The sequence below is a fragment of the Trachypithecus francoisi genome, unplaced genomic scaffold (genome assembly GCF_009764315.1).
Source record: "Trachypithecus francoisi isolate TF-2019V2 unplaced genomic scaffold, Tfra_2.0 Lachesis_group18, whole genome shotgun sequence".
In the NCBI taxonomy this organism is placed as follows: domain Eukaryota; kingdom Metazoa; phylum Chordata; class Mammalia; order Primates; family Cercopithecidae; genus Trachypithecus; species Trachypithecus francoisi.
Window position 1 is genome coordinate 275,718 of NW_022681463.1, and position 15,328 is coordinate 291,045.

Sequence of the window (15,328 nt, forward strand, 5' to 3'; positions counted from 1 at the left end):
ATTTTTCCTTCACCCCTACCTCCATGTGCAGATCTCCAAGGTAAACCTTTCTACCTCTACCGAAACCCTTGTTTCCTCTGAACTCGTTTTCCAGCCTTTAAAATGCCCTATTCCCCACGTTAAAAATATTAAGTCCTCATTGTGGTGCCTGTTCTTCAGCCTTTTGTGTCATGGTACCCTGATCAAGGCAGGGCAATCTCTTCCAACACAGCTTCCTCACCTTGCCTCAGCTTATACTATTCCAAACTGCCTCTGCTGCCACTTGAGCTCAATCTCACGTCCTTTCCAACTGCATACAGCAGTCTACACAAACACGTTTGATTCATACAATCCCGTGGCTTTCTTGTTCTGCCCCTTTGGGCTTAACCATACCCTCCTCCACTACTTAGTATAAACCCTGTTCCCAGACCTCCATTAACTTTCACACTCAGGCTGATTACACACATATATTTAACAGTACAGTTTTACACAGAATGCTAAGAGCACTTTTCTTCATATTTTACAGAAGGGCTTGAAACATACAGACTTTCCATTAGTAATCATACAATAGCACATCTGAATCTAATTCCTAAATAGATGATGCATTATAATTTTAGAATTTAAAGGCTTAATGGCAATAATCAGGGGAGGAAAAAGAGTAAGTTTATTTTACATAACTGACGGAAAAATAAATTCAAGAAATTGTAAATAGAATTTAATATGGTCTCATGCGCCCTGAAGGAGGTGGTGCCCGATTTGGAGGGGTAATTGCTATGTCCAAGTAATCTCCTATCTGGAACTTCTGCGACTGCAGGGTCATGGAATCATCAGTCCCCTTTCTGCCAGACATGGTGCTGCCAATCTCCTTAACTCTGCAAGAAGGAAAATCAACTGTTAATGGATCAAAACCAGGGAATCCCAGCATGTGCTACGAAGTGAATCCGTGAATCCGGCACCGGATCTGCTCCATCACTTTATAACACGGCTCCAAAACTTAAGGACTTTATTAAGCCAAACCAGGTCTGAGTATAAACCCTGTTCTCCCTGTCCGGGCGCGGTGGCTCAAGCCTGTAATCCCAGCACTTTGGGAGGCCGAGACGGGCGGATCACGAGGTCAGGAGATCGAGACCATCCTGGCTAACACGGTGAAACCCCGTCTCTACTAAAAAATACAAAAAACTAGCCGGGCGCAGTGGCAGGCGCCTGTAGTCCCAGCTACTCGGGAGGCTGAGGCAGGAGAATGGCGTGAACCTGGGAGGCGGAGCTTGCAGTGAGCTGAGATCCGGCCACTGCACTCCAGCCTGGGCAACAGAGCAAGACTCCGTCTCAAAAATAAAAATAAAAAAATAAAAATAAACCCTGTTCTCCCACAAATAAGACTCACTGAAGGAGTGATCTCTATCAGTTAAAACATACTAAAAACACAGAGATTACAGGACTTACAAATGAGAAGTTACCTACCGATAACCGGGTCTTTTCACATCAGTAAAAACAATTGCAAAATTGAAGTGAGTGCCCTTCTTTCTAGCTTCTGGGTAGACTTCCTTTACTAAGCTTGTCAGTTCTTTCAAGGTTGCATCCATCCTGGATTTTTTTAAAAGAAGACATTTACATTTGTTTAATCAGCAATATTATTAAAAGGATACTGACAATGAGTTAATCACATATATGAGTTGTGACTTACGTTAGAAACTGCCAGGGTCGCCGGGCGCGGTGGCTCAAGCCTGTAATCCCAGCACTTTGGGAGGCCGAGACGGGCGGATCACAAGGTCAGGAGATCGAGACCATCCTGGCTAACACGGTGAAACCCTGTCTCTACTAAAAAACATAAAAAACTAGCCGGGCGAGGTGGCGGGCGCCTGTAGTCCCAGCTACTCGGGAGGCTGAGGCAGGAGAATAGCGTAAACCTGGGAGGCGGAGCTTGCAGTGAGCTGAGATCCGGCCACTGCACTCCAGCCTGGGCGACAGAGCGAGACTCCGTCTCAAAAAAAAAAAAAAAAAAAAAAAAAAAGAAACTGCCAGGGTCTTATACTAGAGTTGAATTTTAAAGCAGCTAAAAATACTATTTGCCTCCAAAAACTCCGTGTACCAGCCTTACTGCTGGAAATTTCAATTAATTAGACTCTTAGTGCTAAAAGGGACTTCAGAGATTCTATATGCTATCTTCTGTTGCTACACAACACCTTATGGTCCAGTGATTTACCTAAAGGTAACTAGTCCAAATAAACCCAAATACGCAAAATACATGTATCCCATTAGTTCTAAGACATGTACTCTTCCACATTTTAGCATCTCTGAAATTGGAGTGTATCTTAGAATCAATGTACTAGGAAAGCATTTTCATACTGACACGTTTTGTTTTTGAGAGTCTCGCTCTGTCACCCAGGTTGCAGTGCAGTGGCCTGACCTTGGCTCACGGCAACCTCTGCCTCCTAGGTTCAAGCCATTCTCCTGCCTCAGCCTCCTGAGTAGCTGGGATGACAGGTGCGTGGCACCACGCCCAGCTTTTTTTTCGTCTTTTTAGTAGAGACAGGGTTTCACCATGTTGGCCATGCTGGTCTCGAACTCCTGACTTCAACTGATCCACCTATCTTGGCCTCCCAAAGTGCTGGGACTGATTACAAGCGTGAGCCACTGCGCCCGGCCAGATGTGTTTCTTCTTTCTTAGATGGGATCTTAAGTTTTACCACAAATAAGAGTCCTAGAGCCAATGAAATATACAAAATTTTCTTAGGATGAAGCACAGGCTCTTGTCACAATAAAGTTTCTTACCCTGCAAATACTGATTTGAATGCAACTTTCATATAGTCCCCTGAGCTAATAGGGCACAATCTGAAAAAATATTTTAAAATATAAGCATCTTAGAAATAACCCAGTATACATTTTTTTGCCAGGTGCGGTGGCTCATGCCTGTCATCCCAGCACTTTGGGAGGCCAAGGTGGGTGGATCACCTGAGGCCAGGAGCTGAAGTGTGAGACCAGCCTGGCCAACATGGTGAAACCCGGTTTACTAAAATTACAAAAATTAGCCAGGCGTGGTGGCACACATCTGTAGCCTATAATCCCAGCTACTTGAGAGGCTGAGGCAAGAGAATCGCTTGACCTGGGAGGCAGAGGCTGCAGTGAGCCAAGATTGTGCCACTGTACTCCAGCCTGGGCGACAGAGTGAGACTGTCTCAAAAACAAAAACAAAGAAACCTGAGGCCACACTGGTTTATCTGTCTCAGAGGTGAGTTTTTTTTTTTTTTTTTACCTGATATTTTGATGTTATTCTGTGTCAATTACAGATTAAGTATCCCTTACCCAAAATACATGGGACTAGAAGTGCTTTGGGTTTCTTCAGATTTTAGAATTTCTGCAGATACGTAAGGTATCTTGGGGTTGTGACCCCAGTTTAAATAAGAAACTCATTTATGTTTCAAACATACCTTATACACGGCGGGAATATAATTTTATACATCATTTTAAGTAATTTTGTGCATGAAAGGAAGTTTGGTGCACGCCTGTAATCCTAGCTATTCAGGAGGCTGAGGCAGGAGAATCGCTTGAACCTGGGAGGCAGAAGTTGCAGTGAGCCAAGATTGCACCACTGCACTCCAGCCTGGGGGACAGAGCAAGTCTCTCTCTCAAAAAAAAAAAAAAAAGTTTGTCTCAAGAACTTATGTGTGCAATTTTCCACCGGTGTCATGTTAGCTCTCAAAGTTTCAGATTTTGTGGCATTTCAGATTTTGCACTTGCAATGCTCAATCTATATTCTGATACACAGTACATACTTATGATAATATATACCAGAAAGAATTTTTTCCTTCTAAAAATATTTTCAATATTGTCTTGCTCTTAATGAGTTTGGGGGATTTATATCACACCTTTTATCAGTTCTGACAGTGTGAAACCTACACAAGCTTCCCACCTTCTAAGGACTAACTTTCCAGATCAACAACTGGAGTGCCAAGTGCTGCTTTTTCATCACTAGTCAGAAGCTTGAGGACAGGGTGGGGTTCAGTGCTTGTGTCAGCTTGACGAAGCTACAGCCCCCAGATATTCAACCAAACACTCACCTAGGTATTGCTGTGAGATACTTTGTAGATGTGATTAAAGTCAACCACCAATTGACATTAAATTCAAGGGACTATCCTATATAATCTGGGTAGGCCTGATTCTATTAGTTGAAAGGCCCTAAGAGCAGCCTTTCCTTCCTGAGAACCTGCCCTACAGATTTGACAATTAAGTGCCTAGACAGCCCCCACAATCACGTAGGCCAATTCTTTGCAATAAAGCTCTCTTTTTTTGGGGGGGATGGAGTCTGCTCTGTCACCCAGGCTGGAGGCAGTGGCGCCGATCTCGGCTCACTGCAACCTCTGCCACCTGGATTCAAGCAATTCTCCTGCCTCAGCCTCCCACGTAGTTGGGATTACAAGCACCCACCACCACACTTGGCTAATTTTTGTATTTTTAGTAGAGACAGGGTTTTGCCATGTTGACCAGGCTGGTCTCCAACTCCTGACCTCATGATCCGCCCACCTCTGCCTCCCAAAGTGCTGGGATTACAGGCGTGAGCCACCGCGCCCAGCAGAAATCAATCTCTTAACACATCTCTCCCAATTGTTTTTCTGGCTGAGCCATGACTGACTTTGGCAAGCACAGCCTGCCTCCACTGGGCTCCTCTGGAATCCCACTCCTTTTTCCATAGCTTGTAGGGGCTGCCTACTTTAACCTCACAGTCTACTTCTATTGAGAATTTCCAGCATATGTTAACTAATTTTCCCTCACTACTATTTCTGGGAGTGAGGGCAGGCCTTTGCGTTACCCCCATTACCAATCATCCAGTCTTTCAGAATCTCTTCTTTGGCCACCATTTTGAGATAAAACTTAAGGTTGTTCCTTCTTTGTTTGGTTGCAATTTATGGACAGGTAGTTCAGGACAGGATTTTTTTTGTAATTTTTTTTTTTCTTGATTCAGAGGAGAAGGTCTGTGGAACAACCTCACCCTGCCATCTTAACCCTAAAAATCACTCTATTCATCCGCTTTCCCTGATAAAAGGACTACAGGGAGGAGCAGTACCTTCTTGACTTTATACCCTCAGGATCTAAGCACACACAGCACCCGGCAAATAGGAACTCTTATTTGTTGGAAGAAACATACACTTCAATTTCTGAAAAGAAATTTTCATCAAGTCATTCAACAGTTCTTCCATTTAGCTAAATCAACCTTCCTGGAACACTTACCCTTGAGTGATGCTTAAATACAAGTATCATACTACTACATAAATTTAACAAGCACCTCCAAATAAGATAAGTAAGGTCCCAATATTCAAGGGATTAGCTCTAGTGTACAGGGCTTAAACAGTTTAAAATTATACACATGCAGGCCGGGCGCGGTGGCTCACGCCTGTAATCCCAGCACTTTGGGAGGCCGAGACGGGCGGATCACGAGATCAGGAAATCGAGACCATCCTGGCTAACACGGCGAAACCCCGTCTCTACTAAAAATACAAAAAACTAGCCGGGCGAGGTGGCGGCGCTTGTGGTCCCAGCTACTCCGGAGGCTGAGGCAGGAGAATGGCGGGAACCCGGGAGGCGGAGCTTGCAGTGAACTGAGATCCGGCCACTGCACTCCAGCCCGGGCGACAGAGCAAGACTCCGTCTCAAAAATAAAATAAAATAAAATAAAATTATACACATTCTGGGGAATATAAAATAGTGCAGCTGCTGTGAAAAAGTGTGATGGTTCCTCACAACTTAAACAAAATTAACATATGACCCAGTAATCCACTCCTAGGTACATACCCAAAATAACTGAAAGCAGGGACACAAACACATTTGTATGCCAATGTTCACAGCAGCATTATTCACAATGGCAAAAAAGGTGAAACAATCCAAGTGTCCATCAACAGATGAGTATATATGTGATGCACACATACAATGAAATATTATTCAATCTTGACAAGGCTGAATGGATGCTACCTCAACCCTGAAAACACCATGAAATAAGCCAGTCACAAAATGACAAACACTGTAATGAGTTCACTGAAATGAAATATCCAGAATAGACAAATTCATATATAGACAGATAATACATTAGAGGCTACCAGGGGATGGAGGAATGGGAAATTATGGTTTAATAGGCACGGTGTGTCCTTAAAAGGGTACCAGCACACTGAATCCAGCTTGGGATACAGTGCAAGACTCCCTCTCTTTAAAAATTAAAAAAAGGGCCGGGCGCGGTGGCTCAAGCCTGTAATCCCAGCACTTTGGGAGGCCGAAACGGGCGGATCACGAGGTCAGGAGATCGAGACCATCGTGGCTAACACGGTGAAACCCCGTCTCTACTAAAAAATACAAAAAACTAGCCGGGCGAGGTGGCGGGCGCCTGTAGTCCCAGCTACTCGGAGGCTGAGGCGGGAGAATGGCGTGAATCCGGGAGGCGGAGCTTGCAGTGAGCCGAGATTGCGCCACTGCACTCCAGCTGGGCGACACAGCGAGATTCCCTCTCAAAAAAAAAAAAAAATTTATTTTAGGCCAGGCGCGGCAGCTCACAAACCTATAATCCCAGCACTTTGGGAGGCCGAGACAGGCAGATAACCTGAGGTCAGGAGTTCGAGACCAGCCTGGTCAATATGGTGAAACCCCATCTCTACTAAAAATACAAAAATTAGCCAGGCATGGTGGTGGGCACCTGTAATCCAACCCACTCAGGAGGCTGAGGCAGGAGAATGGCGTGAACCCAGGAGGCGGAGCCTGCAGTGAGCGGAGATGGCGCCACTGCACTCCAGCCTGGACGACAGAGCAAGACTCCGTCTGAAAAAATATATATATATATATACACATACACATATATAGCATATACATGTATTTTTCAGTTACACACCTTTTACTTATATTAAAAACCCATTATGGTGTCAATCCAAGGAGTTATGTGCAGTGCTAAAGACAAGCCAGCAGTAGTTTGTAGGGAGATACACCCAAGAGATGAACACTCAGGAACAATCTTCACTAAACACATACCAAAAGCTTTTCCATTAACCCTTAAATAATAACTCGGGTTTTGGTAGTTTATTTTTCACTTTTGGTGCTTTGGTACCTAAATGCTCTTTGAGAAAAACAAACACCACTCGACAGCATCACTCTCCCTTACCATGCTGTCCTAGTGCAATTTATTTGACTATGAGTCCCTTTAAGGAGGATACTACCACTTAATTATCCATCACTTTTGTACCTAGCAGCCACAACAGTGCTAGCAATCTTGGGTCTGTGCATTCTTAACCGCCCAAAAGTTGCAACATTAATCACAAAAGCGTTACAATACAGGCAAATCTCCTTTCACCTAACAACAAAAATTTCTAAGTTCCCGAAAGCCGAGCCCGAAGGCCCCAAATGGAGGAATGAAATTTAAATCAAGGAGAATAACCCTACACTGGCAAAGGCAATTAACTGTTGTTCCATCCAGGTTCCCGGCCCGGGTTCGAGCCCGCCCCCGCCCTCCTTACCAAGTGTAGATCTGCAACTCGCTGGACGGTACATTTCCCCGGGAGAACTCGTCCATTCGGTGGTGGCGGCCGTTATTGGTGGTGAAGACCCGCAGCAACAGTGGGCATGTCTGAGAGAGAGAGAAAAACGGAAGGGCAGAAGTTAAAGACACCAGCTGCGAGCCCGGACCTCACCTCTCTTCCCGAGGCGTTGAGGCCTCCGAGCCGCCCGGATACCAAAAACGCCGTCTCCTCCCGCACACAGGCCGCGCCTCTGCACCCTGCCGGGCCCACCCCCAATCTCTTCCCGGACCCCAAAGCGGAGGGGACCTTCACCTTCTCGCGGTCGATCGGTTTCTCTGGCTCCTTCTTAATTTCCTCCTGGGTAACGCGCGACTCCACCGCCATCTTCCTCCTACGGCCCGCGAGACGCTCGCCCTGACCTCCGACCCCTGCAGCAAGCATGAGCACGAAGTCTCTCGCGAGGAGAAGCTCGACACTTTATAGTCGGCCAGGGGCTGGGCGGGGCGTCTCCTGGCGCAGGCGCACTTCGGTTCGTGGCGTGAGAGCCGGGCGCGCCTGCGTGTTGCGACTTCGGGAAAAGGCGGGTGCTGGCCTCCGCGAGGAGGAGCAGCTTAGCCTCCGTCGTCTGGCAGTTGGTTGCCGGGGTGTTTTTTTTCCCGTAAATATTCACAGGCGAAATAAGCTTAAGGTGGCGTTTTCACGCCTAATGACGAAAACCTTATTGGACACAAAACGTTCCTTTATTAGCAAAATATAGATCTTTCTGATAAAAGAACAGGTCCGCCATACCCGCCCCTGAGGTAAGCCGGAAGAGGCGCCGCCAGCGTACTTGGTCATGGAGCGATCCTTTCAGCCGCACACACGGCGGCTTAGAGACCTAAATTGCGAACAGCAAACCCAGAACTTGTAGGAAATAACGTTCTAGAATATCTTCAGGACCTATGGGTGGGAATATATGATAGAAAAAGAACTAACGAGAAGCAATTGATTCGACTGGGTTAGGACAAAAATAATCTGACCTTCAAAATACAGAACTCCATGATGAACCCAAAATGCCAAGTATATGACTGAACTTAAAAGTGATATCATCTTACGACTGAAAAGTGGAAAAAAAAAAATACATCATAAGAGAGAAAAAAGCCACAGAGTGGGAGAAATTTGTTACACATATGATTGACAAAGGCAATTATCCAGAATATATAGGATCTAAACAGACAACCCAATCGAAAAATGGATAAAATTACTGAACAGGTGCTTTGGAAATGACAAAATCCAGAGTCAACAAACATGTAAGGTGCACAAGCGCATTACAAATCAGGGCAATGCATTAAAACCATGATTAGTTTCAGTTGATTGGTTTTTAAGCCACACCCACTAGATTGGCAAAAATTAGGAACTCTGGCCAGGCGTGGTGGTGGCTCACGCCTGTAATCCCAGCATTTTGGAAGGATCAGGCGGATCACCTGACCTCCTGACTCCCAACTTGAGGTCAGGAGTTTGAAACAAGCCTGGCCAACACGATGAGAGCCCGGCTCCACTATAAATACAAAAAAAAAAAAAACGGCCCGGCGCGGTGGTTTGTGGCTGTAATCCCAGCACTTTGGGAGGCCGAGGGGGGCGGATCACGAGGTCGGGAGATCCAGACCATCCTGGCTAACACGGTGAAACCCCGTCTCTACTAAAAATACAAAAAAAAAAAAAAAAAAATTAGCCAGGCATGGTGGCGGGGTCCTGTAGTCCCAGCTACTCGAGGCTGAGGCAGGAGAATGGTGTGAACCCGGGAGGTGGGAGGCGGAGGTTGCAGTGGGCCGAGATCGCACAACTGCACTCCAGCCTGGGCTACAGAGCGAGACTCCGTCTCAATAAATAAATGAAGAAATAAATAAATAAATAAATCCAAAAATATATATATTAGCCAAGAGTGGTGGCAAGCGCCTGTGATCCCAGCTACTGGGAAGGCGGAGGCAGGAGAACTGCTTGAACCGGGGAGGCAGAGGTTACAGGTTACAGTGAGTGGAGATTGTGCCACTGCAGTCCAGCAACCTAGGCCACAGAGTAAGACTCCATCTCAAAAAAAAAAAAAAATACGGCCGGGCACAGTGGCTCACCCCAGTAATCCCAGCACTTTGGGAGGCCAAGACAGGTGGATCACTTGAAGTCAGAAGTTCGAGACCAGCCTAACCAACATGGTGAAGCTCCGTCTCTACTAAAAAATACTAACCACTCGTGGTGTCGCAAGCCTGTAATCCCAGCTACTTGGGAGGCTGAGGCAGGAGAATTGCTTGAACCCGGAGGCAGAGGCTGCAGTGAGCCAAGATCACGTCATTGTACTCCAGTCTGGGCAATAGCGAAACTCCATCTTAAAACAAACAAAAAATCTAGGATCTCTGACAGTAGCAAGTGTTTGTAGGCTACTGGGAATTCTGATATACTGCTGGTAAGAATGTAAACTGGAACACCTGCTTTGGAAAGTAGTACCTACCCTAGAGAAAATCTTGCTCAAGTATATCCAGAGACATTACAAGAATGTTCTTAGCTATAACAAAAAGCTGGAAACAGCCCACGTGTCCATCAACAGTAGGACACTTCAGTGAATTGTGTTGTACTAGACAGCAATAACACCAACAATCAACAATGGGATACTATAAAGCAACACAAATTTACAAACTACAGTCATACGAAACAATGTGAATCTCACAAACATGATGGTAAGTATAAGAAACCAAAGACAACAATGTATTTACTGTGTGAATTCATTTTCGAAACATTCAAAAGCAGGCAATACTAAAATATTATTGTTCAGGAGAATTCACAGGTGACAAAATTATAAAGAAAATGGAGAATTATAATTACCAAAAAGTCTGAGTAGTAATGGCCTCTGAGTATAGAAGGGAATTGTAATAAGGCAGGGGAAAATGGAACGCTTCTAGAGTGTTAGCAACGTTCCATTTTTTTTTAACTTGGGTGGTGGTTACATAGCTGTTTGAATTAAAATACTTTTTTTTTTTTTTTTTTGAGACAGTCTCGCTCTGTCGCCAGGCTGGAGTGCAGTGCAGTGGCACAATCTCGACTCACTGCAACCTCTATCTCCTGGGTTCAAGCAATTCTCTGCCTCAGCCTCCCCAGTAGCTGGGATTACAGGCGCCCACCACCATGCCCAGCTAATTTTTTTGTATTTTTAGTAGAGATGGGGTTTCACTCTCTTGGACAGGCTGGTATTGAACTCCTGACCTCGTGATCCACCTGCCTCAGCCTCCCAAAGTGCTGAGATTACAGGCATGAGCCATCACACCTGGCCTGAATTAAAATTACTCTTTCAAAGAGTACATTTATGTTATTATTATTGAGATGGTCTTGCTCTGTCACCCAGGTTGGAGTCCGGTGATGCAATCATGACTCACTGCAACCCTGACGTCCCGGCTCAGCGATCCTCCCACCTCAGCCTCCTGGGTAGCTGGGACCATGTATCTGGAAACACAGACCCAAGCCACCATGCCAGGCTAATTTTTGTAATTTTTGCAAAGACAGGGTTTTGCCATTTTGGGCAGGCTGGTCTCAAACTCCTGACCTCAAGCTATCCACCCTCTTCAGCCTCCCAAAGTGCTGGGATTAGAGGCAAGAGCCACCATGCCCAACCCCATTTATTTTTTATGCACCCTTCTGTACTAATGCTATACCTTGCTATTTTAAAAATACATAATTCAACAGAAAAAATGACAAAAGACATGGATGGGCCAGGAGCAGTGGCTCATGCCTGTAATCTCAGCACTTTGGGAGGCCGAGGTGGGTGGATGGCTTGAGGTCAGGAGTTTGAGACCAGCCTGGCCAGCATGGCGGAAACCCTCTCTACTAAAAATACAAAAACTAGCTAGGCCTGTTGGCAGGCGCCTGTAATCCCAGCTACTCTGGAGGCGGAGGCAGGAGAATCTCTTGAACCCGAGAAGCGGAGGCTGCAGTGAGCCAAGATCTTGTCACTGCACTCCAGCCTTAGCAACAGAGCTATACACCATCTCAAAACAAAACAAAACAACAAAAAACAGGCATTTCATAGAAGATTAAATAAAGGTAAACATATGAAGATACCTGACCTCAAGAATAGTCATTTGGGCCGGGCGCGGTGGCTCACGCCTGTCATCCCAGCACTTTGGGAGGCCGAGGCGGGCGGATCACAAGGTCAGGAGATCAAGACCACAGTGAAACCCCGTCTCTACTAAAAATACAAAAAAGTAGCCAGGTGCGGTGGCGGGTGCCTGTAGTCCCAGCTACTCAGGAGGCTGAGGCAGGAGAATGGCGTGAACCCGGGAGGCGGAGCTTGCAGTGAGCTGAGATCCAGCCACTGCATTCCAGCCTGGGCATCAGAGCGAGACTCTGTATCAAAAAAAAAAAAAAAAAAAGGCCGGGCGCGGTGGCTCAAGCCTGTAATCCCAGCACTTTGGGAGGCCGAGACGGGCGGATCACGAGGTCAGGAGATCGAGACCATCCTGGCTAACACGGTGAAACCCCGTCTCTACTAAAAATACAAAAACTAGCCGGGCGAGGTGGCGGGCGCCTGTAGTCCCAGCTACTGTGGAGGCTGAGGCAGGAGAATGGCTTAAACCCGGGAGGCGGAGCTTGCAGTGAGCTGAGATCTGGCCACTGCACTCCAGTCCAGGCGACAGAGCGAGACTCCGCCTCAAAAAAAAAAAAAAAAAAAAAAAAAAAAAAAAAAAAAAATAGTCATAGAAATGCAAAGTTAAACACAGATAACATTTTACTCTACTAGATTAACCAAAATGTGAAAGTCTGACAACTTAAGTGCTCGCAAGGATATGGAGAAAAGGGAAATCTTATAGATTGCTCTCATTCACTTTAGAAAACTGATTGGCATCACCTAGAAAGATTCAGTATATGTACACCTTAAGACTCAGCTATTCTGGCCAGGCGTGGTGGCTCACGCCTATAATCCCAACACTTTGGGAGGTCGAGGAGGGCAGATCACCTGAGGTTGGGAGTTCAAGACCAGCCTGACCAACATGGAGAAACCCCATCTCTACTAAAAATACAAAATTGGCCAGGCATGGTGGTACATGCCTATAATCCCAGCTACTTGGGAGGCTGAGGCAGGAGAATTGCTTGAATCTGGGAGGTGGAGGTTACAGTAAGCCCAGATTGCACTATTGCACTCCAGCCTGGGCAACAAGAGCGAAACTCCGTCTCAAGACAAAAAAAAAAAAAAAGACTCAGCTATTCTATGCCTTATGTGTAACTCATAAAAATTTTTGGCAATGAGCACAAGGCAACAGTTTGAATAATATTATAACGTGTTTATTCATAATAACTAGAAACAATTCAACTGTCTACCTAGAGTATAGTCATAAAATGGAATACTATAAAGACTTGAAAGTAAATGAATGGATTTTTTTAAAATTTTTTTAATTTTTAATTTTTATTTTTTTGAGACGGAGTCTCATTCTGTCGCCAGGCTGGAGCACAGTGGCGCTATCTCAGGTCACTGCAATATCCGCCTTCCAGGTTCAAGCAATTCTCCTGCCTCAGACTCCAGAGTAGCTGGGACTACAGGTGCGCACCACCATGTCCAGCTAATTTTTGTATTTTTAGTAGAGATGGGGTTTCACTATGTTGGCCAGGATGGTCTCGATCTCCTGACCTCGTGATCCACTCACCTCAGCCTCCCAGTGGTGGAATTAAGGGCGTGAGCCACTGCACCCGGCCTTCTTTTTTTTAAAAGTAGAAGCAGCAAGTCACAGAATACATACCATAGGATTCAACTGATGCAATTTATTCAATTTGGGGGAAAACTAGGAACCCCTCACCTAAAAATACTGTTTAGGGAAACAAACATGAGTAGTAAAACTACAAAGAGAAGCAGGCAGAAACAAACACTAAATTCAGTTTAATGTTTTCTCTGAGGGTAAGCTTGGGTGATGCAATTTATGAAGGGCATCCAGGGCTTCTAAGATACTGGTAATACACTCTTTCTCACTAGGAGGAGTGTGGTTTTTTTATTTACATTGTAGCTGTACATCTTGGAAACTCTTTTGTATGTGTAATTTAGATTACTCTTTTAAAATATTGTTAGTTAGGTACTTATTTACTTTTGAGACAGGATCTGGCTCTGCTGCCCAGGCTGGAATGCATTGGCATAATCTCAGTCTCAGCTCGCTGCAGCCTCCCCTTCCTGGACTCAAGCAATCCTCCCACCTCAGCCTCCCATGTGACTGGGACTACAGGCCACACCACCAGGCCTGGCTAATTTTTTCTCGAAACGGGGTTTTGCCGCGTTGCCCAACTTGTCTCAAACTCCGGAGCTTGGCAGGGCGCAGTGGCTCACGCTTGTAATCCCAGCACTTTCAGAGGCCGAGGCGGGTGGATCACCAAGTCAGAAAATCGAGACCGGCTGGGCGCGGTGGCTCAAGCCTGTAATCCCAGCACTTTGGGAGGCCGAGGCGGGCGGATCACAAGGTCAGGAGATCGAGACCATCCTGGCTAACACGGTGAAACACCGTCTCTACTAAAAAAAATACAAAAAACTAGCCGGGCGAGGTGGTGGGCGCCTGTAGTCCCAGCTACTCGGGAGGCTGAGGCAGGAGAATGGCATGAACCCGGGAGGCGGAGCTTGCAGTGAGCTGAGATCTGGCCAGTGCACTCCACCTTGGGTGACAGAGCGAGACTCCGTCTCAAAAAAAAAAAAAAAAAAAAAAAAAAGAAAATCGAGACCATCCTGACTAACACAGTGAAACCCCATCTCTATTAAAATACAAAAAATTAGCTGGGCGAGGTGGCGGGCGCCTGTAGTCCCAGCTACTCGGGAGGCTGAGGCAGGAGAATGGTGTGAACCGGAGAGACAGAGCTTGCATTGAGCTGACATGGCACCACTGCACTCCAGCCTGGGCAACAGAGAGAGATTCCGTCTTAAAAAACGAAAAAAAAAAATTCCTGGCCTCAGGCAATTTACCTCCTCAGCCTCCGAAAGTGCTCAGGTTACAAGCGTGAGTAACCGCATCCAGCCATAAAAAAGTTATTTTTTCATTGTGCCTAGAGTAGGCATGCATGCAGAATTGCATGCAGGCAATGTTTGTTTTTTCAAAAAGATATTTAAATTTTCTCCCCAATTCTATGATTCTAGTATATCTTTTTGAAAAAATTTATTTTTCTGAATAAAGAAGAATTCTAGGATGATTCTAGTATTGTATCTTTTTCAAAACCTCCATAATATAAAAATGCAGACACATGAGGGCACTCTAATCAATCCATTAAAGGGAAAACACTGAAACTACGAAAATGAAGAACTTCACAACCTTTTATTGGTGATACTGGGGAGGCTTCATTTTTTAGATATAAGCTCCCATTTTGGGACCTTTCCAAATAGCCCGCTGTCATCAAAATGAAACTTTCCGACACCTTGAGACAGTAGAAGGGCAGCTATATTTTAGAATACTTGGAATACTTTTTCAGCAGCCCTCATTCTACCTCTATGGCCTTGTAAGACCAGCTCTGAATTGGTCCTGAAATTGTAATATTTAAGGCTATGCATCTTTCCTTTCTTTCTTTTTAGAATTTACATGGACAAGTATTACACTTCCAAGTAATATACCCACGGGAATTGAAAGCAGGGACTCAGATATTTGTACACCATTGTTCACAGCAGCATTATTCACAGTAGCCAAAAGGTAGAAACAATCTGAATGTCCATCAACTGATGGAAAGATATACCTACAATGGAATACAGAGCTTTCAAAAGGACTAAAATTCTGACCTGTTACAACATGGATGAACCTAGAATACATTATGCTAAATGAAAAAAGCCAGACACAAAAGAACAAACATTGTGTGATGTCATTTATAAGAGGCACATAGAA

The 15,328-nt window shown here is 45.3% G+C and overlaps 1 protein-coding gene and 1 non-coding gene across 2 annotated transcripts; one reads left to right on the forward strand and one right to left on the reverse strand.

Annotated features, from left to right (window-relative positions):
- Positions 1-432: 432 nt before the first annotated feature.
- Positions 433-8,570, reverse strand: SAP18 (Sin3A associated protein 18). Its single transcript, XM_033177057.1, has 4 exons — positions 7,782-8,570; positions 7,467-7,576; positions 1,441-1,563; positions 433-851 (listed from the first exon to the last, which is right to left on the reverse strand). Exons 1-4 carry the CDS (start codon positions 7,908-7,910, stop codon positions 695-697), a joined length of 519 nt encoding a protein of 172 aa, XP_033032948.1. The 5' UTR covers positions 7,911-8,570; the 3' UTR covers positions 433-694.
- LOC117063805 lies at positions 8,503-8,574 on the forward strand. Its single transcript, XR_004429089.1, has one exon. It is a non-coding gene; the product is annotated as a small nucleolar RNA SNORD27 (small nucleolar RNA).
- The last annotated feature ends 6,754 nt before the right edge of the window (positions 8,575-15,328 follow it).

Bases quoted from the DNA above. Each gene is read 5' to 3' on its own strand.
- SAP18 (XM_033177057.1), bottom strand. From the start codon at position 7,910: ATGCTTGCTGCAGGGGTCGGAGGTCAGGGCGAGCGTCTCGCGGGCCGT. The intron at 1,564-7,466 runs GTAAGGAGGGCG...AAAAAAATCCAG, and splicing joins GAGTTGCAGATCTACACTTG to GATGGATGCAACCTTGAAAG. The intron at 852-1,440 runs GTAGGTAACTTC...TCCTTCTTGCAG, and splicing joins GTGAAAAGACCCGGTTATCG to AGTTAAGGAGATTGGCAGCA.